General features: G+C 56.8%; 1 protein-coding gene across 1 annotated transcript in view; it reads left to right on the top strand.

The window, feature by feature from the left end:
* Positions 1-25,585, top strand: part of GALNT14 (polypeptide N-acetylgalactosaminyltransferase 14) — a 145,713-nt gene that overhangs the window by 107,524 nt on the left and 12,604 nt on the right. The window contains exons 3-9 of the mRNA XM_056124408.1: positions 6,947-7,045; positions 12,252-12,319; positions 13,871-13,936; positions 14,088-14,209; positions 19,457-19,544; positions 19,974-20,058; positions 23,006-23,109. Of these exons, the coding sequence (XP_055980383.1) occupies positions 6,947-7,045; positions 12,252-12,319; positions 13,871-13,936; positions 14,088-14,209; positions 19,457-19,544; positions 19,974-20,058; positions 23,006-23,109 (632 nt within the window). The remainder of the gene's footprint in view (positions 1-6,946; positions 7,046-12,251; positions 12,320-13,870; positions 13,937-14,087; positions 14,210-19,456; positions 19,545-19,973; positions 20,059-23,005; positions 23,110-25,585) is intronic.

A 25,585-nucleotide genomic window follows, 5' to 3' on the forward strand; every position in this document is an offset into this window, starting at 1 on the left:
GGTGCGGCCACTTGCCCCCGAGTTTCTGCCAGCACCCAAAGTCCCGTGCACTTCAAAGATTGGGCAGCACGAGACACGCCCACGTGCAACTGGAAACACACCTGGCCACAGTGCTCTAGGGCCATTTCCAGTAGGGCAGTGTGGTCAGCGGCTCGACCTTCAAGATGCATGGGGCAGAAATGCCCCAGGACACAGTGGAGAGGACCTTAGCGATTCCAAGCATGGCATGGTACTGGCTCAGAGCAAAACAAGGTGTGCTATCTGGCCTCTGGATTTAGGGAGCAGGTAAGGTTTGTACGGTTTCATAAAACAACACCTGTACCCCTCCTTTCCGTCACCAGTGGGGAATTTGTGTCAATCTGATCCGGGGGGTTGGGGTGAGGGAGAATCATGAGGGAGCTTTCCTTAAAACTGAGTGCAGCCGTTTAGAGGGTTTTTTTTTTTAATTATCCCGCGGTCCCTGCCTTTCTGGTGCTTAAATACACTTCCTTTTATGAAATAATAATGAGGCAACAGCGCGGGGTGTTTAGCATGGAATCTTCCCTGCAAATAAAATGGTGAAAACCTAATAATGGTCTCTCATTTTCAAGATTTTATTTTGCTCAGATGAAATAGCCTAATTCGCAGAGAGCTGTGGTCTGAGCTGGTGTTAAGATTTTTAAATGAGGACATAAACACAGACAAAGCAAGATTCCATAATGGTCTGAGAGCAGCATCGAACCGAAATTGATGTGAGCCACGCACGTCCCTTAAACTCTTCCAGTAACCACATTTTAAAAATCAACAGGAACAAGTGAAATTAATTTTGGCCATACGTTTAATTGAATGCGCTTTATCAAATATTTTCACTTACACATACAAAAGCCACTTAAAGCTAAATATCACAATATTTTATGTTCTCATGGGCACAGAAATCTTTAAAGTTTCACATGTTTCCCGCATCACCTTTCTGTGTCCACGTAAGGCGCATCTCAAGTTTACAGACCCCCCACGTGACTGCTGGCCACAGTGCTGGGCAGTGTGCACAGGGAGAGGAAGCTTGGGCCGAACCTGGCCATCCTATCTGAGCGTACGTGCCAGCCAGCTGGGTGTCACCCCTGGGGCTTTGGCACGAGGGCACCATCCAGCCTTTTATTTTGTTTGTTTGTTTGGGGTCACTCTTGGCATCCTCAGAGCGACTCCTCCTGCTCTCTAGATGCTGGGCCAGTGGGACAAGTGGTACCCAGAGCAGTGCCTGGGATCACGCCTGGGTCTCCAGCATGCAAAGCGTGTGCTAGCCCTTTGCTCCGTCTCTGCAGTCCTGGCCAGCTTTTATATGTCACCATGCTGCCAGGCTGCAGGGACCGACCGTCAGAGCTCTCAGCTCGGCTGCTGCGTGACTTTCCTGGGGGTCCCCCAGGATCTCCCGTTCTTGTCACTGTCACCAGGGCTCTCGTGCCAACTTCAATTTTGCTGACTTGCTTAGGTCGTTCTCTGCATGGTGGCCCGTGGTCCCTTGCCTTCGCCGATAGCTCTGCAGCATCCCTGGGCCGGTGTCACCTGCAGTGTACTCTGGCGTGTCCTCCCACCCTCATGACAGACACCCGAACGTCTTTCTCCCAATTCCTCCTGCCTCTCCATCATCTGTGAGCTCCGTCGGGCACCTATGCCTGGCACAGGGGTTGCTGCTACAGCATTCAGCTTTCAGGCCCAAGAGCAGGCAGGCTGTTCTCGAAGCTGGGCACTAAAGTCCAGCAAAGGAGTGGACAGGGGGTCCTCCGGAAACGTTTCCAAAAGGCCTTGGGATACAAGGAAATGTTTCTTGGGGGAGTAGTGTCCAAGCAGAGACCACAGGGAGCCCAAGGGTTAGGTGCTAGCCTTGCACGTGGTCAGCTGGCTCGCCACATGGCTCCTGAGCACTGTCCGCTGAGCACAGTGCTTGGAGCTGTCCCCCAGCACTGTCCAGCTTGTGTGAGGCCCTGAGTTCAATCCCAGCTCTGCGTGTCTGCCCCTTGCCCCCATGTGTGGTCTGGTGGTCCCCAATCAACTTCAGCCTGGATGCCGCCAAGGTGAGGCCACACCGGGAAAGGACTTTGGTGTCCGTCCACCTCTTGTACCCCGGGAGTGTGACCGCTGACCCCAGGGAAGTGAGAAACCGCTGCACATGTCCTCTAGCACGCAGAGCTGAAGCTGGCCAGTTCGTAAGGCAACAGCCACACACCCTGGTCACCCAACACAAGTGTGACATCCATCACAGTGGCTTCTTCAGCAAGTTTAGAGGGTCCTGCCAACATCGGGGGGAAGAGACTGAAACAAGGAGTTGGGAAGAGGCCATCAGCTGTCCCCGGTGAACTTGAGTGGCTCCCTTCCTTGACTGGCCTACTTAGCCCATCCCGGTGACTTGGAACATTATTGGTGAGGACACCCCTAGTGATGCTCGGAGGACCACACTGTGTCAGCCACAGGCAAAGCACACCCCTTAACACCTGTACTCTCCCTTGGGTCTGGGGGTGCTGGGCCTTTACACCAGCGTTCGGTAATTTAAAGGGGCAGGTCATGTGAGAAGACGTCTCAGGATGATTCGGTCTCTTTTCTGAAATGCTAAACGAAGAGGATTACTGAGGCACCGAGTAGAAGCCGTCTGTCTCTGTTTATGTGGATGAGCAAATTAATCTGTATGTGAAATCCCAGGGAAATTGACATGAAATAAAAATTTCATGCCTCCCAGTGTATCCATGTTGCCCATGAAATGAGATTAAAAGGAATTTCTGATTTTACAGTTGTCATACTTTTTTTTTTTTATCGTGCTCGCGTTCCTTCTCTTCTCGAGAGCTGAGTATTGAACCCAGGGGCCAGTGCCCGATTTGGCATTTCCTATTTTTCGGTTGCTTTGCTTTGCTTTAGAGCTGAGAACAGGCTTCCTTATGTGGAACGGAGCTGGGGATGTGTGAGCTGTTCTCAGTTCTAAAAAAAAAAAAAAAAAAAAAAAAATCGGTGCTTCTACAAGCCAGCAGCAAGTTCCCTGCCCCTGTCCCGAGGGAACTGGTGTTCTGGAAAGCTCCCTGAGCCGAGAGCAGTGCCCGTCTCTCCCTGCCTCTCACACACTGGCCCTGGGGGTGGATGTTGGTAGCGGGAAAGAAAGGGGGCACAGATACAGGGAAGCTTCTGTGTGGGAAATGGGGAAGGAAGAGTCTGAGCCCCCCCTCCACTGTGTCTCCACCCGTGAATCTTTGGGGACCGTGGTCTTCCAGGAAACTTGGCCCACCTGCACTTCTGTCTTGAACACCCGTCCCTTCTCCCCGCCTCAGCGTCTCCCTCCCTCTCCTGCTCTCTTCCCCCTCCCATCCCCCATCACAACTCCGCTCACCGGCGAACCCCAATTCCTTAATAAATTATGAACATGCTTTCCCTCCTGCCTGCCGGCGCCAGGGCTAAGTGTTGGCAGACTCCTCCGGTCCCCGGTGCCCTAATTGATCTGCCGTTTGATGAATCATTTAGATCCTGAGCACAGAAGGCCCCGTCTGATGGACGCGCCTCAAGGCGCCCTGTTTCAAGTCCTGTTCTCGGCAGCTCAGCTCAGCTCAGCCCACCCCTAAGTGGGGGTGGGGAGGAGGTGACTGGTGGGCAGGGCAGTTGGAGGACTCAGGACCGACCAGGTCAGATGTCCCGGGCCCCCAGCTCAGCTCAGCCCACAGGGAGGCTCAGAGTTCGGGTCCTGGCCCGTGGAGCACAGGACTCATGACTGTTGGAGGTTCAGATGAGATGGATATTGTAACTGAAATCCCCATAAGCCTCGTACTGCAGCCTGTACACCTGGGCCATGTGTCTTGGGGGTCTGTGTCCTGGCCCGCCTCCGGGAGGAGCCTCTGTCCTTGGTCCTGCGGGTGGCCAGAGGCTGGGAAGGTCATGGCAAAGCCCTGAGCCCTGCAGGCTGGCTGCCGTGACCCACCTGAGTGAGTTTCCATCTCAGCCATCAGCACCCGCTGCCCTCACAAGCAAACTTGGGAGGGGAGTGTCCGTCCTCGGCCTCCTGGGGACAGCACTGACCCACTGCTTGAGGACAAAGCAAAGATCACTTATTCTGGAGTGCCCAGCTGTTTCTTTTCAAACGGATTCAAATGGGCTCCTAGCCCCAGTTCCTTCTCACAGGCACCCACCTTTTTCTTCTGTAAGTGGAGGTCCCCAGGCTGACCTTGTGGAGCTCCCCAGATTATTACTTTCTTAAGAAACCATCGCTGGGGCTAGAGCGATAGCACAGCAGGGAGGGCGTTTGCCTTGCACGCGGCTGACCTGAGTTCAATTCCCAGCATCCCATATGGTCCTCTGAGCAATGCCAGGAGTAATTCCTGAGTGCAGAGCCAGGAGTAGCCCCTGTGCATTGCCGGGCATGACCCAAAAAGAAAAAAGAAAAAAAAAAGAAAAGAAAAAAGAAAGCATCACTGCTGGAGCAGTAGTCATCATGATTTTCAGCGTCATTTGGTTTGGTTGGGTTGGGTTGGGTTGGGTTTGGTTGGGTTTGGTTGGGTTTGGTTGGGTTGGGTTGGGTTGGGGGTTGGGGGGAACACCTGGCAATGCTAAGGGGTCACTCCTGGCTCTGCACTCAGACGCTATTCCTGGCAGTGCTGTGGGACCCAATGGGATGATGAGAACCAATCAGGCAAGCGCCTTACCCATGGTGCTCTCTCTCTGGCCCCTAAGCATCATGTCTGAACCCAGAGAAGGCTCCTGCCGCAGGGGTGCAGAGCCAGGACCTCACTGAGAGGTTCTGCTGGGTGCAAAGCATGGCCGGGAGGGCACAGAGAGGCGGAGGAGGAGCTGCTCCTGGCCACGGTGGCTTTCCTGCAGAAGCACAACTTCCTGCTCCATCACTCATCCCTCTAGGGGCCACCTCCCTGCCTCCTCCTCTCTCTGCATTTACCAAGCCGCACTTGCACCCTACAGCACGCCCATAGAGGGAGCCCTGAGTCCACCCCCACCAGCCACCTGCCCCGCACCCTGCACTCGCTCGCCTCAGCTCTGCTCCTAGATGGCCAGCTCAGCGCTACACCCCTCTGGGGACCTTCAGCAAAGCCTTCCCTTCCCATTTTATAGTAGATAAGTGGATGCTACAGCGCCTTCACCCCCCAAAACTTGGTGACTTCAGACATTCCATTTAGGAATATCTTCTGGGACAGGAGCCAGGAGTGTCTCAATTGCATCTTTGGAAATGCTGGGGGCACAGCTAGCTGGAGACTGAAGGTGCCATCTCGTGAGGTGGTGTGTCACATGTCTATGGGGGGTGAGGGGGTGCTGACTCCAGGCGAGAGCCTCTGCTCCTTTCCACGTGGGTGTCTCCCCGTAGGAGTGCTGGAGAGTTCCACGGCATGGCAGCTTTCCTCCAAGGGGCCACTGCAGACTGGCAGTGTGTGGTGAGAGCTGTGGAACCAGCCCGCTGTGCAGATAAATTTGTCCTTATTGAGAGACAAGCTAGCCCAGCCTGTGGGCCAGGAGGAGGTGGGAATTGCTGCGAGCCATAGAGAGGGTAGGCCCGGTCCTCAACAAGTCCTCGGAGACTGAGGGCTCAGCTGGCCTCGAAATGTCTTTCTGCCCATCTCCACGGGTATGTGTGGTATGCTCCAGTTCTGGGAAGGGGATAAGGATCTTCCCAGAGAGACCAACCTGGGGAAACTGTCTCATCTCTGATGTGCTAGGAGAGATATGGACAGAATGAGAGCACAAAGGTCGGGTCATGACCATTAGGGAGGATGGAGCTCCTTCCTGGCAGAGGGGACCTTTGCTCTGGGTTTTGATGGATGAGTAGGAGCTCGGGTGGAGGAAGGAGGCAGGCTGTCTGTTTCTCCCTGCAGAAGTGACAAGGGGAACAGTGGCAGAGAGGAGAGTTGGGTGGCCTGGGAGGCTGCAGGATTAGAGGGCCCTGGGGGAAGTTACAACTTTGGATTTGAAGGGCCACGGGAGGGACCCCAGCCTAAGATCTAAGGGGACAGACAGGACACAGAAGTCAGGAGCCTGGGGGGAATCTCAAGTGGCAGAATCAGAGGAGAGAGGAGCGGGGCTGGGCTCAGGGGCTGTCTTGCAGGGAGGGGGACACCGGAAGTCACGAAGGTCCTGCCTCTTCTCCATGGAGAGGCATCCTGCCTCCTGCCTCCTCCTGAGTGCCGGCCCCCAGTGGGCCCACTGCCAGCCCGTGCCAGGTCCTGGGCACCACTGGCCAGCTGTGTGCAGAGAATGTCCCTCTATGTTGTCTCCTGTAGGAGAGAGTATTGTCTCAGCGAGGCCCGGACTGCAGGCCATGTCCTTCCGTGGAGGAATCTGGTGGAGAACCAGCTTCCCGGGAGTCAACACAGGCACTCACGGGCTCCTCCAAGTGCCTCCTGGGAGCTCTGGGCCCCAGTGACTTGGGAAGAAACAGGAAAGCGGGGTGACCCAGCACACGGCACTTGACCACTCGCAAGCCCTCCTCCCCAGGCCCCCGAGCCGGCGAGACAGAGGCCGTGTTTATCTCAGGAGGGGCCTGGCGGCCCCGGCCCCACTCAGCGGGTTGGTTTTCATCATTCTAGTGATTTCAGCTGCGGGCTACAATTTCCACTTGCAGCGAGGTATTAAATTGAAATTACCCTAGATGTAATTGTCGCACAGAATGAGCCTGGATGGGGGAAATGGCTGCTTTTGTCGGGTGGGCAGGATTGCTTAGGCCGAGGGCTGGAGGGCTGTTTGACTGGGGTTTCTGTCAGGGTGGGCTGGGCAGGGGCTGGTCAGAGCTGCTGGCCCGGACTGTGCTCTGCTAGCACCAGGGCAGCTAATGGGATCCTCAGTCCCCTGGTCGGGGTGCGAGAAACCTCGGTCTGTGTCTCGGCACAGTTAGGTGCCCCCTTAGGGCCATGTGGGGTACCTGGAGGCGGGGCACCAGACACAGGCAGCTGTCCCGGTCCCAGCCCGTTCTCATCGGCCCTGGGCTCTCCTTCCGCAGGTGCTCCATGCTGACGTACTGCCGGGACCTGGCTCCCACCAGCATCATCATCACCTTCCACAACGAGGCCCGCTCTGCGCTGCTCAGGACCATCCGCAGGTAGCACGCCCCTCCCTCCCCTCCCCTCCCGCCCCCACCCACCAGGGACACGGGGACTTCCTGCCCTTGTGAATGCACTGTCGGGCACACATTCGGCACACACAGAGCACACCCAGAGCACACAACACCCAGAGCACACACACCGCACACCCACAGAGCACACGGCACACAGCACACGGAACGCACAGCATGTACACACAGTGAACACAGCACACAGAGCATGCACAGAGCTCATACAGCACACAGCATAGGCACACAGAGCACACACACACACAGCACACAGCAGAGAACACCCAGAGCACACATAACGTGCAGGGAGAATAGACAGGCACACACAATCCATGCAGAGTGAACACAGCAGATGCAAAGAGGATGCACAGAGCATACCAGGAGCACATGCAAACACATGCCACACGGCACACTTAAAGCATGTATGCACACACACAGAGACCACAGAGGGGCCACACTGCTACATACAGAGCACACAGGTAGATCATACACAGCACACAGAACACACCCAGAGTACCAAAGCACACATCAGCACAACAGCATACATGCGCACACAGAACATGCATGACACTTGTAGCAAGCATGCGCAGAGGACATAGATGCACACACAGAACATACGTACACATACAAGGAGCACACACAGAGAACACATAAAAGAACACACATACATAGAGCATGCACACACACAGAACGTACATGCACACAAAGAACATACATGCATAGAAAGGACACATGAAGAATGTGTGCCCCTAGAGATACACTAAACTGCACAGCACACATCTGTGCACACATGCACACACAGCCCATGTGTGTACACAGAAATACACTGATCCTCACACAGTCCATGTCTGTGCACGCAGGGATACAACGATCCACACACAGCAGACGTCTGTGTAGAGCAAGTGTACACACGCAGACGACGCACACACACTTGTGCTCCCGACTCTCTGGCACCTGGCCCAGAGGAGTCGAGGGTCTGTTTCCACCTCCCAGAAACTGCCGGCAGAAGCCCGGCCCCAGCTCTGAGCCCCGTGGGATGCAGTGCAGCTGCAGGGGGCATCTCGAGCCCTGGGGGACAGACAGGCATCCACACCGGAGAAGGTGGCCTTGAGGCACCTGCGCAGGGAAGGCAACGAGGTTATTCTTGAAGTTTCCGTGGCTAGGTGTCATTTTCCTGGGGATCCATCACCTCTCTCTCCTGTCCTGGCTGCAGAGAGGGCACTGGGGGAGGAGCTCCTCCAGCCTGGCTTTGTCACCCATGATGGCCCCTTCCTGGGTGCTTTTCTCCCAGAGGCTGAAGGTGTGGCTGGAGGCTCCCATCAGGGAAGACACCCGGGGAACTGGTAGACGTGCCCCCCCCCCCCTTGCCTGTGCCCTCTGCCCTTCCTCCTGCGGCCCGAGACCTCCCGAGTGAGCTGGGGGCACACGACCATGGGTAGCTGCCCTGGCGTACTGGGGCGGGAGAGGCCGACCTGGTGAAGGTTTCTCCATGGGGACAGCCAGCACGTCCCAGAGGGCAGGCCCAGTTCCCTGGGACCCAAGTGTGCTGGGAGATTCTGTCTGGTCACCAGGGCTTTGGGGCTTCCGAGCCTGGTCACCTTTTCTGTCACTTTTTAGTAAAGCACTGGATTTAGAGGAGCAATTTCTTAGACAAAAGTGGCTGGCTTTATGTTTGTTTGTTTGTTTTTCCGGGTTGGGGACCGACCACACTTGGTGGTGTTTAGGGGACTCTACGTAGTGCTAAGGATCAAAGCTGGGTCAGCCTCATGCCAGGCGGGTACCTCAACCACTGTACCAGCTCTCTGCTCCTAACAGTCAAAAAAAAAAAACAGACTAAAAATTAGAAGTCTGGCACCTCATTTACTTACCCTGCACCTCTCTGCCTCAGTTTCCCTCTCTGCAACGCTGGGGCTGCTGGTATTGGGCTACTTCCAGGAAGGCTGAGGGGAGCCAGTGAGCTCAGGTGGAGCTGACTGGTGTCAGGAGCAATACCCAGGTCCGGGGAGACCCCTGGAACACACAGACCACTCCCGGGGGCGTCAGTCAGGAGTCTGCAGTGAGGCTCCGAAGTTTGCTTCTCTGAGGGCCCCTCAGGTGATGCTGAGGTTCAGGGGTGATTGCCTGTTGGAGGGCGAGAGCAGATGCTGTTCCCCAAGCCTGACTTGAACACCTTCCTGCAGGCTACCCCACCCACACACAGCGGCACGCGCACACACACACACACAAACACACACACACACACACACACGCACATGCACAGTCCCCGAGCCACGCCAGGCAGTGCCAGGCAGTGCCAGGCGACTCCATCACCTCCCAACTTGGCAGGCAGCTGGCCCTCGGGCGTCAGGGCATCGGTATTTACAGAGTGTGGGGGGCCCGCCCGCCCGCCCCCCCCCCCCACCCCGCTCCCCTGCTCCGAGCACGAGGAATTGAGCGGCGATTTCCAACCTTTCTCCTCATTCCCTCCACACAAAAGCCTGTGAAGTAGGTCAAGTATTAATATCGCCGGCTTTTACAAGCAGAATGTAATTACAGCTGGATGGCAAAGGAAGGCCGGGCGCTCCCGGGGCTCCGTGGCACAGCCCGCGGAGGGGGCAGTCACGGCCGCCCACGCTGCCAGGCCCTTCCATGTTCTGCTCCTACGGAGAGGGCACAGCAGGTGCAAAGCAGAAGGTGGGGATGCTGCCCTCCGCGGGGCGGGGGCGCGGCATGGGGAATGCTCTGTGCTGGAATAACACGGCGGCAGGGTGTGGGCGATCTGCCAGTTGAGCACGTGCCCCCGTGCTGGATGGTGGAAGAGAAGGTGCTCAGGGAGCTATGGGTCCTGCTGGGTTTGCAGGGAGAGGCTGGGAGCTGGGCCGGGGTGCCCAAGAGAAGAATAGTTCAGGTAAGGGGGGCCCAGCTGGATCCAGGTGTGGGTGGCGGCAGTGAGGCTGAAGATGTGCAGGAAGAGGGACCTGGGGGCGCCATCGGGGCCAGCCCGGGTGCCCTGTGCCAAGGCCCCCCAGAACCCCAGATGGAGCCCCCCGAACCCCCGGGGCCCCAGGACTCTCAAGGAGCCGCCCAACAAGCAGGTGTTCCGGGAAACGCAGTAATTAGCACTTACTGCTGACGATTTCTCTTCTTCCTTTTTTGAAACCCAGGGGAAAAAAAAAATTTTTTTTCTATATTCGCTAATCATCTCTCAGTTCAGCCGCAGCTACCGAGCTGCACACGATTTACCTTTTGATGTTCACAGAAGAGAAGGCTTGAATTTCAAAGCGCCGGCAGGGATTTGGGGGAAATCGCAGGCAGACGCAGGGGCCCCAATCAAACCTCATTAGCGGGTATTCTTCCCGCGCTCTCTCACACCAACCCCGCCTTCTCCCCCCGGAGTGCCTGCCAACGCTGTCTGTCTTGGGACCCACTCCTGCCTGCCCAGCCACGCTCCCCCCCCCGAACAGTGGGCTCAGGACCCTTCTCCACCCTCCCCGAGTTTCATGGTGAGAGCCAGGTCCCATTGCAGGAGTCTGTGCCCTGCGTCCTGGGACCCCAGAAGCACGGAGAGAACGCTCCTCTGAAAGGAACGCTCTCCTCAGGCCCACTGGCATCCCTGAATATTTTCAGGGCTCGGGGTGTCCCGGGGTGGTGTGGCCCAGGCTGTCTGGGAGGCACCCTGCAGTTTGGATTGTTCAGGAAAAGGGAGTCGTGGCCACCTGGGGAAGGTCTGGGACCCAGCGTGAGCGTGGAAGCCCCCCACCTCCGCGCCTGGACTTCTGGAGAAGACGGAGGGCCATTGATTGGGTCAACAACTTCCTGCACCAAGATGGTCCCCGAAACAACATCAGAAGTAATTCCTGAGGAGCCAGGAGAAACCCCTGAGCACTGTTGGGTGTGGTCTCCCCAAAACAATAAATAAAATACAATTATGCTATAAAAAAAAAAGGAACTTCCTGCAGTGAGGGAAGCTGGGGCCGAGCCGACATGGTGCAAAATGGTTTAGATGAGTTTCCTCCAGGCCTTCTCCCTCACGGGGAAGGGGCTGCAATCAGGGATCCCCACCAGAAGGGACTTTGACTGCACAGAGAGGCTTCGCCACTTGCTCAAGATCACACAGCTATCGCAAACTGCACCCAGCCCGCAGCTGCGCAGTCTTCTACCTCCTGGGGCTTCCTTCCCCAGGGTGTGGTTCTCACCCAGCAATGAGCCTGGCCTGGAGGGGTGCTACAGGCTGAGTCCAGCCTCCACAGGGGGGCCCAGATCTGGCCAGCTGAGGGGCAGGACAGACAGCCTCAGAGGCACATGGCATTGCCAGCACCGGAAGCCCCCAGACCCCAGGGAGGACATGGCCTTGCATGTGGACAGGCCTGTAGAGTCGGGCAGCCACGGAAAGTTCTGCATTATGAAGGAGAGGATGGATGTTCGCAAGGAGCTGGTAACGGCCGTGGGCACGGGGGCTTCTATGATAGTGCGGACAGTGGTAGTTAGTGGTTGTAGGATAACCCTGTTTTGTCCTTCCTCGGGTAGCTTACGTTTATCAGGTCACACCCATCCCAGGGCACTGAACTTGTATTATAAGTTAATTAATATTGCCTTTCTCCTCTCCTCATGTCTTTTGCACAGTTTACCTTAAAGCAATGTCCTTTCTGTATGGACACAGGAAGACAGTGAACATTATGCTTTATAACTTGGGAGTTGATTGACTCCAAATAATATTTACTCCTAGACATCTGCTTTCTTGACTCAGTTGCCCTTAGTTCCTAGCACCCCAAAAGCAGGGTCTGAATGGACCAGGGCAAGCTGTGAGCTACCTTGGCATCGAAAAGTGGAGACCTTCGGGGAGGTGGGGAGGGGGCTTTGTCAGCTTACTGATTTACCTTGGGAGGCGAGTCCAGGCCAGGGCTGACGATGTCGGAGAGCGCTCGGCGCAGGGCCAGGGCCTGGGCTCCAGCCCACGTGGCAGGAGAGAAAAGGTGAGCTGAGTGCCGGGGGCGTGGGGAAGCTTCTGGCCGCGCTCACTGGTCAGAGGTGGGGCTTGGGGAAGCTGTAGGGTGGGTCAAGTGTGATGCCGGGAATCTGTCGAGAGGGAGGTGAGTGGCATCCGCTGAGAGAAGGCCGAGGTGCCCCCCTCCCAGGACACAGCTCTGGTGTTGGGCAGGTCCGGGTGCTGCCCGCCCAGTGCCAGCAAGAACCAGCTTCTTTCCTGTATCCATCTCAGCATCCTGAACCGAACCCCCGCGAAGCTGATTGAGGAGATCATACTCGTGGATGACTTCAGCAAGGACCGTGAGTGCCGCAGAGCCTCAGCCTGTTTCCCCGAGAAGGCGGGCGGGTGGGCCTGGTTTTCGGGGGCTGGAGCCGCCTCCTTTCTGGGGGACATGGAGAGGGCCAAGAGGCTGAGGTCTGAAGGTCCCGGAGGAGCTCGTGGGGAGTCAGGCTTCAAGTCGGGCATAACCCTGGGCCCGACAAACCACCCTGAGGGTTCTGCACTGCGAGTCTGCAGAGACTTTGCGAGGGGCATGGAGAAGCCCTGTGATGGTGGAGGGTGCATGCCACCACCCTCTGACTGAGTTCTTGATCCAGGGAAGGACTCAGCAGCTGCAGAGGCTCAGAACCCAGTGTAGGGAGTGACTGGTGCTTGTGGCTCGGGGGTACTGTGACACCCAGCCCCTTGAGGATAAGCCACCTCACCCGGCCTCCCCAGTGAGCCCCAGTTGGGCCAGACCAGCACTGGGCCATGGGAGGAGGAGCCACTTCCCACCTGGGGACCTCACTGCTCCTGCACCATCCAGGAATGTGGGTGCCACCCAGAGCTGCACTTAAGCCCATAACCCGTGGACGATATCTGCGTGGCCATCTGGGCATTGTCAGCCATTGTCAGGTCCGGGGAATGCTAGGGACCACACCTCCTCCCTGGATCAGCCTCGGTTGAGACACTTCCTGTCAAACCCGGGCGAGGTTGCTCAGAGTGAGTCTCCTGCCACTTGGGCAGGAGCCAGGAACACTGTGGGGTCAGCGGGCATTGTCAGGACATCACTCCTGGGGGGGCAGCCACATGGTGGGCTATGTCCTGTGTCCACTCACTCAGAGCTTGACTCTGGAGTTTGGGTTCCCTTCTTCAGGGGCCAAGAAGACGTAGAAAGGGGAGAGGGAGCCGGGCTGGGACAGAGGTCCTCGGCAGCTGGTGTCCTGGGGAGCAGATGCCAAGTGGCTTCTGAGGCCACCTGCCCTCAAGCCCTGCCCCTGCCCTTTCCTCAAGGCACGGGCCCGGGCAGGTGCACCTCAGGGTCCTTGAGCATCAGTGGAGAGAACCAGCGGATCACATGCGGGTTTTAACATGGGAGCTGGTTCCCGGTGCGTGGCACGGCCCCAGGGGAAGTCTCCAGGTGGTGTGGCTGTCCCCGAGAGTCCGGAGCCCAGAGACAGGCAGAGGCAGGAGAGTTGGGACACACAAGCAGAGCAACCAAGCAGCCTGAGTGACCGGGAGGAGGAGGCAGGCCAGGGGGGTACCCGGGGCCCCTCAGACCCGATGCTCCCTGTGGGGCAGGAGGTGCCCTAGAGATTCAAGGTGGAGCATCCAGGATGGGAAACGCAGCTCTGAAGTTGCTCTTGCATGTTCCGGGGCCCCACATGACCATCGCCAGTCCCCGTCCTTTAAGCTTGCAGGTGCCACTGTGTGGCTTGAGGCCCTGTGGAGGGACAAGGCCATGTGGGCACTTCTCAGTGCTGGAGCCCCTTCTGAAGCTCTCTGGGGTCAGGCCAGGACGCGGCAGCATGCTGGGTGGCAAGTGGGTCCCTCCCCACCCAGCTACACTCAGGGCCCTTTTGTCTTTGCAGCGGACGACTGCAAAGAGCTCATGAAACTCCCCAAGGTCAAGTGCTTACGCAACAGCCAGCGGCAAGGTAGGCCCCTTGCCAGGAGCCTTGATAGTGTGTGTGTGTGTGTGGGGGGGGGGGGGGTCATTGGGGTGTGTGTGCCTTTGGGTGTGTTTGGGCGTGAGGGGGATGCAGGACACTCAGCATCCCAACACTTGGCCCTGTGTACCTCCTGCAGGTCTGGTCCGGTCCCGGGTCCGGGGCACAGATGTGGCCAAGGGCAGCACGCTGACCTTCCTGGACAGTCACTGTGAAGTGAACAGGAACTGGCTGCAGCCGCTCCTGCACAGGGTCCAGGAGGTGAGTGAGGCCCAGGAGGCCTGGTTCCCCCATCCCCAACTCGGCCACATACCCACCTTCCTCCCCGTGGCTACTTCCCCGGTTTCTCCAAACAGAGAGATCAACGTAGCCCCGGTTCAGAATGCGAGAGCTGGGGCTGGAGAGATAGATAGCACGGCGGGTAGGGCATTGGCCTTGTACACAGCCAACCCGGGTTCGATTCCCAGCATCCCATATGGTCCCCGAAGCACCGCCAGGAGTGATTCCTAAGTGCAAAGCCAGGAGTAACCCTGTGCATCACTAGGTGTGACCCAAAAAGCGGGGGAAAAAAAAAAAGAAAGTGAGACCTGAGGGGGCACAGCCTGGCCAGGGCACCCTGGAAATAGCAGTGGGCCCAGTGGGGACCTGACCTGGCTATCCCCAGAGAGAACTGTCCAGAACGCTTTCTACCAGATGGTAGAAAGTTCCAGTCCCGAGGAGGGACTGGAGCAATAGCACAGCGGGCAGGGCTTTTGCCTTGCACACAGCTGACCCGGGTTCGATTCCCAGCATTCCATATCATCCCCCACTAGGCGTGATTCCTGAGTGCAAAGCCAGGAGTAACCCCTGAGCATCGCCAGGTATGACCCCCCCCCCCAAAAAAAAGAAAAAAGAAAAGAAAAGAGAGAGAGTCCCTAGGAATGCCTTTTGGAAAAAAAGGAAGCAGCAGAATTAGTGACTGGGTAGAGAGGCCTAAATTCCTTACTGCCTCGATGCTGACATTACTCCAGAGCCTGCTGGGTCTCCTTCTCAGGGTCTATTACCCCTCTTGAAGTGAAAGACCGTTTTCCAGGGTGCCCCAAGCACCCTGCTCTCCTGCCGATGAGAGCAGCTCTGCCCTTCTATGGTGAACCCAACGCTCCATTTTCCTGAGTCCCGCCCTGCCTTCAGCTCTCAGCTGGGTGTGCCAGGAAACAGAATTGCTGAAGCCTGGTGTGTGTGTGTGTGTGGGGGGGGGTGTTCTGACCTGGACGGACCCCCCAGACTGACTGTGTCCTCAAAGGAGTCTTCCCTAGAACAGTCTTCCCTCTGCCCTGGTTTTGAGTCCGGCTCAGATGGCCCCCTTGGAAAGGGCTTTGTTCTACCCCCTTTGCCCTCCACAGATCTCAGATCCAGGAACCCCCATCTCAGTCCCCTGTGGGTGCTGCTGTTGGCCACGCTCCAACTCTGCACACCAAAAACTGTCCCCCACCTCCCTGAAGAGCCGTCAGTGTGAGCTGAGTGCACCAGTGTTCCGCTGACCCACGCAGGGTCAGGGCTGCAGGTTGAGCCGTGGGTGTGAGAGGCAGGTGTGAGTCCCACTCTCCACGTGTGCTCAGATGTATCTTGTGTCAGAGTAAAACGTGGGTGCTATCATTGGAGAGAGAGAGAGAGAGAGAGAGAGAAAGTGTGTGTGTGTATGCGTACACGTGCGTGTGGGGTGGGGGGGGGGGCGGGGGGGGCAGGGTTTCAAAATAGAAAGATGAGGCAGGCTGGGCCTGTGTCGGCATCTGGTGTTTTCCACATGGAAAACATCCTCCGTGCTTCCCTCCTCGTCCCTGCAATTCTGTGGGAAGCCTTGAAATCAGCACCGGGCCGGCCTTGGTTGGTTGGTTGGTTGGTTGGTTGGTTTAAGCACAGGCAGCTTTTATCCCTCCTGATTTACATGCTCCTTTAGTAGGAAAGACTTTTATTTTTTTTATTAGTGAGACACTGTGAGGTACAGTTGTAGACTTACAAATTTTGTGCTTGGGTTTCAATTATACAATGATCAAATACCCATCCCTCCACCAGTGCCCAGACTTTTAAGAGCATCTCTAAGATATTTCTCGGACCATGTGAAGAAGTCCCAGTAGCGTTTACTGGGTAGAAATGGACGTGGGAAATTGGCTTGCTGACGCGTCCTGACTTTTCGCCTGCCTTCCTGGAGGCTCCTTCCGGATGCCCTGTTTTACTTATTTTTGGGGGGTGGGACTTGGCCAAGGACCACACCTTGACTGCATGAAAACGGCTCCTCGGAAGGCGCACGTTGACTTGAAGGCGCAGATGTCCTCGATGGCAGAGCCAGAGGACCCCAGTGTCTCCTCCCACCCCCCTTCCCCTCCTGCTCGAAGCCCCCACTCGCCCATCCACCCCCCCACTAGAGAGCTTCGTCTGCCCACCTCTGCGCCACTCAGGAACCAGGACGCACAACACTGGGACCGTCTCCGTTTACTGCTCCTCACGCTACTTTATTCGACTTTAGTGAGGAGGCCACTGGGCAGTGCTGAGTGGACACAAGGGCCTCCCGGGGCCATACTTAGGCGCCATGCACTGCCCGGACAATCGCACCCTGGCCCTAACACTGGCACCGCGTGGGCCCTGCAGGGTGGCAGGAACTGTTTGGGTTGGAGAAGGAAGAGGCAGGCACCCAGACTGTCCCTGCTGGGTTCACAGTCCCTTTTCCTGGTTCAGCCTCTGTCATTGGTCCCGCGCAAGAGTGGGCTGGGGGATTCCTGCTTGGATTTGGGGTGGGGGGGGGAGGGGGTGTGATCTCCGATGGGCCTAACTCTGTCCAGGTGAGGAGCCTCCCTAGTAAGGAGACAGTGGGCGCCCCTGCCCTGAGCCTCCCGGAGGGAGCATCAGCCGTGACGGCCACCCTTGCTCTGCTGCTGGCCATGGACAGGAAGTAGCCGACCTGTTTCAGAGTCTGCAATGGGCCGAGGGCTGGAGAACAAGCAGATGTTGTGCCCCGAGACACTGGGCAGTGATCCACCCCCCACCTTCCACACCAAAGGACAGAACACCTCAGGGCAAGCCCAACCCAGGGAGTCTACCCTGGTGCCCAGGAGAAGCCACCATTTAGCAACTATCAATGTCTTTGCATTTGAGCTTCCAAATCTTGAGGATAGGTGAAAATAAAACAGGACTGCGACTGAGGTGATGGAAGGTTCCAAGACCACCCTGAGAGTCCATGGGTCACTGGAAGGAGAGGGGAGCCCCCTGCCTCTCCACCACCTACCTGCCATCCCAGGCAGATGGCTGCCAGACAGGAAGTCCCACCCTCTGGGGCATGGTGGGTGGTGTATCCCTGGAGGGCAGTCTCAGATGTGGTGACCCCTCACAGACCTTCCCAGAGATGCATGGCCCGCCTCTAGAGCATATGGCCACCATAGGCTTGTGGTGTAGACCAAGCTCCCAAAATCTGATCCCCTGACATTCTTCCTGGGAGCAGGCATGGAGCAAGAACCCCTGGGCCCAGGTATGCTTCCAACACAACAGGTCTTAATGGGGGATGCAGAGCCCCCTGACCCCTACCAACCTACCCACCATACTCAACAAAGAGGCAGAGCGAGGACTTTGCACAACCCACAAAGTTTAGTCTCCGAACTTCGGAGAACAGTTTAGAATAAAGGGCCCGTGGTCTTGGGTATGTTTGTGAAGGAGGGCTGTGACCCCCATCCCAGAGCAGCCCCAGGAATGGCCGTGGGGACTGGTGCCACGTGGGCTGTGGAGATGCCAGATAGGAAGTTTTATTCCACGTGGCCCTCCAAGTTCCTCATCATGTCACAAAGGAGGGACGAGTCATGAAATAAACCGTGGGCTGGAGCAACTAGACCATTGGTGGGTCTGAGCTAAAGTCAAAGGCTCTGGGGGAGATTGAAGTCAGGATTTAAATGGCTCCAGAGTAAAGAGGACCTTGCCCACGCCCCAGAGAAGGAGTAGAGGCTGCTGCCAGGGTCAACAGATCCTCGGGACCCCAGCCACTGGGCTTCTACTTGCTGTGGGTGCCCAAGCATGGCTTCTCAGATCACCCATGGGGGCCCACAGGCTTAAAAGTTCTTACAGGGGCTGGAGCGATAGTAGGGCATTTGCTTTGCACGCAGCCAACCCAGGTTCGATCCCCAGCATCCCATTTGGTCCTCCGAGCACCACCAGGAGTAATCCCTGAGTTCAGAGTCAGGAATAACTCCTGGGCATCGCTGGGTGTGACTCAAAAGGCAAAAAAAATAATAATAATAATTTTTTTAAAAGTTCCTACCAACTTCCCAGTGGTCCTGGTTGCCACACACGGTGGGCAGGGGGTATGAACCAGAGCTGTGGGGTGGTGGCTTGGAGCCCCTCCTGGTCTGCAGGCAGGTGGCCGGGCAGGGGCGGGAAATGCTCAAACAAACCCCCTCAGGATTGGCAGGATGCCAGCTGGGTGGTGGGCGGAGGTGAAGCTTCTACGGCAGCGTGTGGGGGCGGGGTGCGAGGCTTCTGTCAGCAGGAGTGGGGAGCTGAGGGAAGGGAAGGGAGCACTTTGCAGGGAGGGGGCTGAGGCGTGGAGAATCTTGACAGCGATGGTGGCACCAGGAGTGAGACAAGGTCGAGCTGCAGGTGTAGATGTGAAGGTTTGTCGGTGGGGACAGCTGAGCTTAGGGACCTGGCAACAGCAAAGTGCGGGAACTGGGGGACAGCTGAGCTCAGGAACTGGGGGACAGCAGAGGTCAGGAACTGGGGGACAGCTGAGGTCAGGGACTCAGGGACAGCTGAGCTCAGGAACTGGGTAACAGCAGAGGTCAGGGACCAGGGACAGTGAATTCAGGGTCTAGGGAACTCTGAACTCAGGGACTGGGGGATAGCTGAGGTCAGGGACTGAAGGACAGCAGAGGTCAGGGACTGGAGGACAGCTGAGGTCAGGGACTGGGGGACAGCAGAGGTCAGGGACTGGGGGACAGCTGAGGTCAGGGACTGGGGGACAGCTGAGGTCAGGGACTGAGGGACAGCTGAGGTCAGGGACTAGGGGACAGCTGAGGTCAGGGACTAGGGGACAGCTGAGGTCAGGGGCTGGGGGACAGCTCAGGTCAGGGGCTGGGGGACAGCAGAGGTCAGGGGCTGGGGGACACTGAAGTCAGGGGTCTGGGGGACAGCTGACCGCACAGGTGCTCCTCATCCACTTACCTGGGCTCCTGGGTCCGAGGTGAAAGTGAGTGGAAAAGCTGGGTGGTCCCACCTGCGGGCGAGGGCGGGCTTGGCTTCGAAACGTCTATTTGTGGTTCCTCGCTGACTGTGCCCAGTCTCCTGGGGGTGAGATCCTCCAAAGCCCTCGTCTCCTCGCATGCCCTTTCGGGGGCGGGCAGTCTGGGGTTCTCCAGACGTGTCTCCTCCTCCCGGGGTCCCGGGCAGAGACCAGAGGCAGGACACGAAGGAGAGAGTGGGGGACGGGGGGTGCACGGGCAGGTTCTGGGGTGACCCGGCTGCTCTGAGTGCGGGCGTCTGTGACCCCAGGACAGCAGGCGGGTGGTGTGCCCTGTCATCGACATCATCAACCTGGACACCTTCAGCTACATTGAGTCTGCCTCGGAGCTCCGGGGAGGTGAGTGACCTGCCCCACGAGCCAGCCTCCTCCCTGCTGGGGGCCACTGTGCAGGGCCAGTCGCTCTGGGGGGAACCCTGACCCACGGAAGCGGAAGTCAGGGTGTGGGTGGGTGTGCTGGACCCAGCAGTGGGTGCTGGCTGGACTCCCCAGCACCCTTTGCTGAGTGACCCCCAGTGATTCAGCCTCCCAGAACCCCTCTGATTCTCTCTCTGGGGCTCCTGGCCAAGGGCCACCCTGCCCAGCCATCCATCCTGCCCCCACCCTGGGGTCCCATCCCATCTGATTGTCCCTCCCTACTTCGCCCCCTGACCCCCCATCCCCAGGCCCGGAGAGGCGGGAGGAGGGTGGACAGGGAGAGTGGACGTCCTGTGGGGACATGCCTTGAGCCCATGAGCCCAGGGTCCTGCTCCGTGTGCTGTGTTCCAGGGTTCGACTGGAGCCTCCACTTCCAGTGGGAGCAGCTGTCCCCAGAGCAGAAGGCTCGGCGCCTGAACCCCACTGAGCCCATTAGGTAAGTCGGGGCAGAGCCGGGACCCATCCCTAGCCAGTGCTGCCCCCTGCCAGGGAAGACGCCCCTGGAATTGTGGGACCTGAGACGGCTCTGCCAAGCCAGCCCCGGCTGTTGTTGTTTTCAAGCTCTGCTTGTTGCAGGGAGATGCACTCAGGCCTCGGTTCACCCTGGCCATGGAGGGGTTTCTCAGTGCCCGGATGGAACTCCTGGGCTCCCCCAGGCAGGACACATGCTCTGACCACTTGGACCATGTCCCAGTCTCCCGCCAGCTCCACGTTGGGCAGATTAAGGAGGTTTCCACCTTCAGGGCCGGGGCCTTCTGCAGCCTTCAACCGGTGGGGTGAGAGGTGGTTGTGGCTTCAGGCAGGGTCTCTGAGTCGCTGGGCTGCAGTCGGCCCACTGCTCTGTTTACACGGGGGCAGGAGGTCGCCTGAGCCCCCAGCCGCCTCCTCCATACAGCCCTGGGCTGTGTCCTTCCAGCCAGTCCCCACGGGGACTCAGAGGTAGCCGGGTCAGGATCTTCAAGGGGCTGGGAAGTGTCTGGCGCGAGTCCTGACACGGTTCTGGAGGCTGGAGGTGTGAACAGGGCTGGTTTCCGCCCTGCAGGGTGGTAGCACGTCTCTCTCTCTCTCTCTCTCTCTCTCTCTCTCTCTCTCTCTCTCTCTCTCTCTCTCTCTCTCTCTCTCTCTCTCCTCACCACCCGCCTCTGCATGTTCATGCTAGATCTATCCCCTTTTTGAACCTCCAAAGCAGCACGCAGTGATTCTGGCCTGACCAGTGATTCTCAGCCATCTGGGTCCAGCTTGGTGCAAGGGCCAGTACTGGGGGGACCCAAGGCTGCACCCAGCAGTGCCCGGGGGACCATGTGGTGACAGGGATCAAACTGCTAGTAACGTGCTGGGTCACCTCCTCATGCTGTCTCCTGGCCCCTGGATTTCCTTTTTTTTTTCCCTTTTTTTTTCTTTTTGGGTCACACCCAGCAATGCTCAGGGGTAACTCCTGGCTCTACACTCAGGAATTACTCCTGGCGGTGCTCAGGGGACCATATGGGATGCTGGGAATCGAACCCGGGTCAGTCGCATGCAAGGCAAACACCCTACCTGCTGCTATCACTCCAGCCCCTGGATTTCCCTTTTAGAAGAAAATTAAATCACTTAATCACTTAACTTCCCGTTAGTCGGCGATTTGCTCGAGCGGGCGCCAGTAACGTCTCCATTTGTCCCTGTCGCGTGCTAGTGTAGCCCAATGGCATCTCTTCGCTCCGGGAACATGGAGGGCCTCAAACCGATCGTTCATGATCTTGACAAAGAAGTCTGACCATCTGGTAGGTGGGCGGCCACGCGGTCTCTTGACATCCCGTGGAATCCAATCAGTAACAGCTCTAGTCCAACGGTCGTCTTTAAATCTCATTACGTGACCAGCCCATCTGATTTTCGACACCTTGGCATATGAGACAGCGTCCCTGATCCTTGATCGTCGACGGATGTCAGAACTCCGGATTCGTTCTCTCATTTGAGTGAAACGTGATATTCCAAGCATAGCTCTTTCTATTCTTCTTTGGGAGACCTGAATGGCGTTCTCATCTTGTTTGCGTAGGGCCCAGGTCTCTGAGGCATATGTTAATGCAGGAAGAACAGTGGAATCAAAGAGATGTGCCCGGAGCCGGAGGTTCTTCGTCCTCTTAGCTATTTCTTCGACGTTCTTGAAGGCGTTCCAAGCCGCTCTCTTCCTCCTGCGCAGCTCGGGTGCCAGGTCATTTGTCATGTTGACCTCTCGACCTAGGTACACATAGCTGTTGCATTCGGAGATGGTCGTTCCATTGAGAGCGAATGGGGCGTCAGGAACAAGGCTGTTTCTCATAAACATTGTCTTCGTAAGATTCAGCTGTAGTCCTACCTTTCCACACTCACGGTCAAAGTCGGCCAGCATTTGTGCCGCTTGGCTGATGTTTGGTGTTATTAAAACGATGTCATCAGCAAAGCGGAGGTGGTGTAGTTGCCGACCATCTATCTTCACTCCCATTCCTTCCCATTCCAGTCGTCGCATGATGTTCTCGAGGGTGGCACTGAAGAGTTTTGGTGAAATGGTATCACCCTGCCGCACCCCTCTCTTGACATCAACGATTAAAACTCCCCTTTATTTTGATGTTCACGATATAATTTGCTTATGCGTGTGGAGGGCAAATTGTCACTGTCCCACCTGCCGCCTTTTCTCCAATCACCAGCAGTTTCCATAGAGCCTGAGGGTTAGAGCGTTGGGTTCAACCTGTTCCTTTGCTTGAGTCCATGTTGAATTCTCACTCCACACCTTGCCTTCCCCACTGTCCTGGGCCGCTGGGCACCCCCTCCACATCCCGTGTTGTTCTGAGGGCAGTGTTTCTAGCTTTCCCCTTTCTATTTTGCTTCTGTTGTGGCTGTTCGGGGCCCCATCCAGCAGTGTTCCTGATTCTGAGCGCAGAGCATGGAACCTGCTTCTCCCACATGCAAAGCCTGAGCTCGGCCTGGGAAATCATCTCTTGGCCCTAGATTTCTCTCTTTCTCTTTTTTTTTTCAGAAGATAGCTGTCATCTTGGCTTGGGGGGGGGGGGGAGTGTCTCTACTTCCACTTTATTATCTTGATGAAGACCCTAGCTCCCTACAAGGGCACATTGTAGGATTCGGGGTGGGGGGAGAGGAATGGGGTAGAACTACATATTTTTAAGGTACCTAACAACCCATTTTGGTAGATGTAAGTGGAGCCTCAAAGAGTGGGGTTCTGAGTGAGTTGTGAGGTGCTGCCTGGGTGCATGGGTCTGTGTCCACCAGATCAGGAGGTCCAGGACCAGTGGGCCCAAATATGCTGATGCTGCAAGAATGTGCACCCTTTAGTGGTTCTGCAGGGGGAGTCCTTGGCTTAACATCGGCCCCCTGTGCTCAGTGACATTTTCCTCTCCCTTTCGAATGCACAGGACCCCCGTCATTGCTGGGGGGCTCTTCGTGGTGGACAGGAACTGGTTCGCGTTCTTGGGGAAGTATGACATGGACATGGACATCTGGGGCGGGGAGAACTTCGGTGAGTCCCCGGGGTCCCTTTGCTGGGCTGCATTGCATGCATGGCATGGGGAAGGCCACCGGGCAGCAGCGGTGGTGGGGGGCGGGGGTGGGCAGGAAGGAAGAGGGGGATTCACTTCCATGGAGAATCCAGAGGAGAATCAAGAGGCACCGCCAGGAAGATGCAAGAGGAAGTGTCTCCCCGGCCTCGGGACAGGCTGGCACTCGGGTAGGGTTGGAGAGAGTATAGGGGTGCGGAGGAGCGGGAAGAGAACTGAGTGTCCCGGGAACATTTGTCATACTTCTTTTTGTTTGTTTGTTTGTTTTTTTAAATTTATTCCCAAGACTCAAGCAGCCCACATTTCTTTCCCTTTTTATTTTTTTATTTTATTTTTTTGCTTTTTTGGGTCATACCCGGCGATGCACAGGGGTTACTTCTGGCTCTGCACTCAAGAGTTACTCCTGGCGGTGCTCAAGGGACCATATGGGATGCCGGGAATTGAACCCAGGTCGGCTGCGTGCAAAGTAAACGCCCTACCCGCTGTGCTATTTCTCCAGGCCCTGTCGCTGCTTCTTGCACCCAGCATGAGCACTGGGTTCATGAGTAGGATGTGAGGTCAAGCTTCAGCCCCCCCACCCAGGTCTGTGATTTCTGGACAGAGAGCAGAGCCTGAGTTACAGATCCAGGTCCGTGCCAACAGAGAGGGCCCAGCTGCCCAGCGTGGCTGAGGTTGGCAGCTTCAGAGAAAGCACAGACCACCTGCCTTTCCATCCAGCTGCTGGCATGCCTGGACCCAGGACGCCCAGTCACCATCTGGGCACCGGGGGCGGCTGATTCCTTCCCTTCCTGCAGCAGGAGTGACTCAGAGTAGAATCTGGGCTCCAGGGCAGGGACTGGGGTGCTCAGACCCCACTACCCAGGAAGGCTGGGTGTTGGCTAAATCACAGTGTGTGGGGGGGCGGGGGTGCATAGACACAGCCCACCCTCTGTCCCCTAGGGCACATGTGGGTACTCTCCCTGACCAGACTCAGGGCATGGTTCTCCGCTGTGGCTGTTCCCTCCATCTCTCCTCCTGAGTGTTTATGGCTTTCTTCCTCAATCACTGAGAGTTATTTCCTGGAAATTTATGGCTGTAGGCCTGACCCACAGCATCAGTCCTCCCCAACTGGGCCGTGTCCAGAAATCCATCAGCAGAGCCCAGCTCCTGCCTCGAGGGCCGAGATGCCCAAACCCCCAGTATGCAGCCGCCAGACCAGCCCCCATCCCAAGACCAGGACCTAGAATAGGTTCTTGGGGTGGGCTGAGGGCAGGTCTGCCTGCACCAGCACAGGTAGAGGGGGAACTTGGAGCCCAGGAATTGCCGGGGAGAGGGAACAGAGATCACTTTGGGGGCAGAATCATCCATGCTCTGAACTTCCTGTACCCTGGGGACCCGTGTTGTGCTGGGGCTTCTCCCATTGGTGGAATCCGGGGCGGGGGATTAGGGGGTGTCATTTTTAATATATATTTTTGCAATATTTATTGCAATATTGTCCTCCCGTTATTCATCGATTTGCTCGAGCGGGCCCAGTAACATCTCCATTGTGAGACTTGTTGTTACTGTGTTTGGCATATTGAATATGTCACGGGTAGCTTGCCAGGCTTTGCTGTGAGGGCGAGATACTCTTGGTAGCTTGCCGGGCTCTCCAAGAGGGGCAGAGGAATCGAACCCACCTCAGCCGGGCTAGCTGCACGCAAGGCAAACACCCTACCACTGTACCAGCTAGTGCACAGCGGTAGGGAGTTTGCCTTGCACGCAACCAGCCCGGCCAACCCAGGTTCGATTCTTCTGCTCCTCTCGGAGAGCCCGGCAAGCTACCGAGAGCATCTTGCCCGTGCGGCAGAGCCTGGCAAGCTCCCTGTGACGATATATATTTTTATGAACTATTAAGTCATTTGCAGAGTTGTTCAGAGTTGAGCTTCATGCCCACAATGTTCCAGCACTGATCTTACCACCAGAATCAGTTCCCCTCTACCCTGAAGCCTGCCCCTTCGACGGACACATTTTAAGTTGGTGGTAGTGGTTTGGATCTTCTTGTTGAGTCTTCAGTTTAGATGTGCATGTATCCTACACTCTACACCCCCAGTGTGCCTGGGCCACTGACTGACCCTCCCTGTTCCCTCCAGTTCATCTCTTCTTACTATCCGCTCTGTTTCTTCCCTCCCCTGTTATCCACACTCTGTGATCTAGGGTCAGTGGCCAGCTGGGTATGCTCCCCTTGATTGACGCCTTGCGTTCTACTCCCCTGCTATCCTTCTATATGTCACAGATAAGCAGGACCATCTGGTTCTTGTCCTTCTTCTGATTTACTTCACTTAACATAGCCTCTAGCAACACCTAAATTGCAGCTAAATGCAAGATTTCATCCTTCTTTGTGGCTGCGTAGTATTCCATAATGTTCATATATCATACCTTCGTAATTTCCTACTCCACTGTGTCTGTGTACCACAACTTCAT

Source organism: Sorex fumeus, unplaced genomic scaffold, assembly GCF_029834395.1.
Source record: "Sorex fumeus unplaced genomic scaffold, SorFum_2.1 ptg000006l, whole genome shotgun sequence".
Lineage (NCBI taxonomy): Eukaryota > Metazoa > Chordata > Mammalia > Eulipotyphla > Soricidae > Sorex > Sorex fumeus.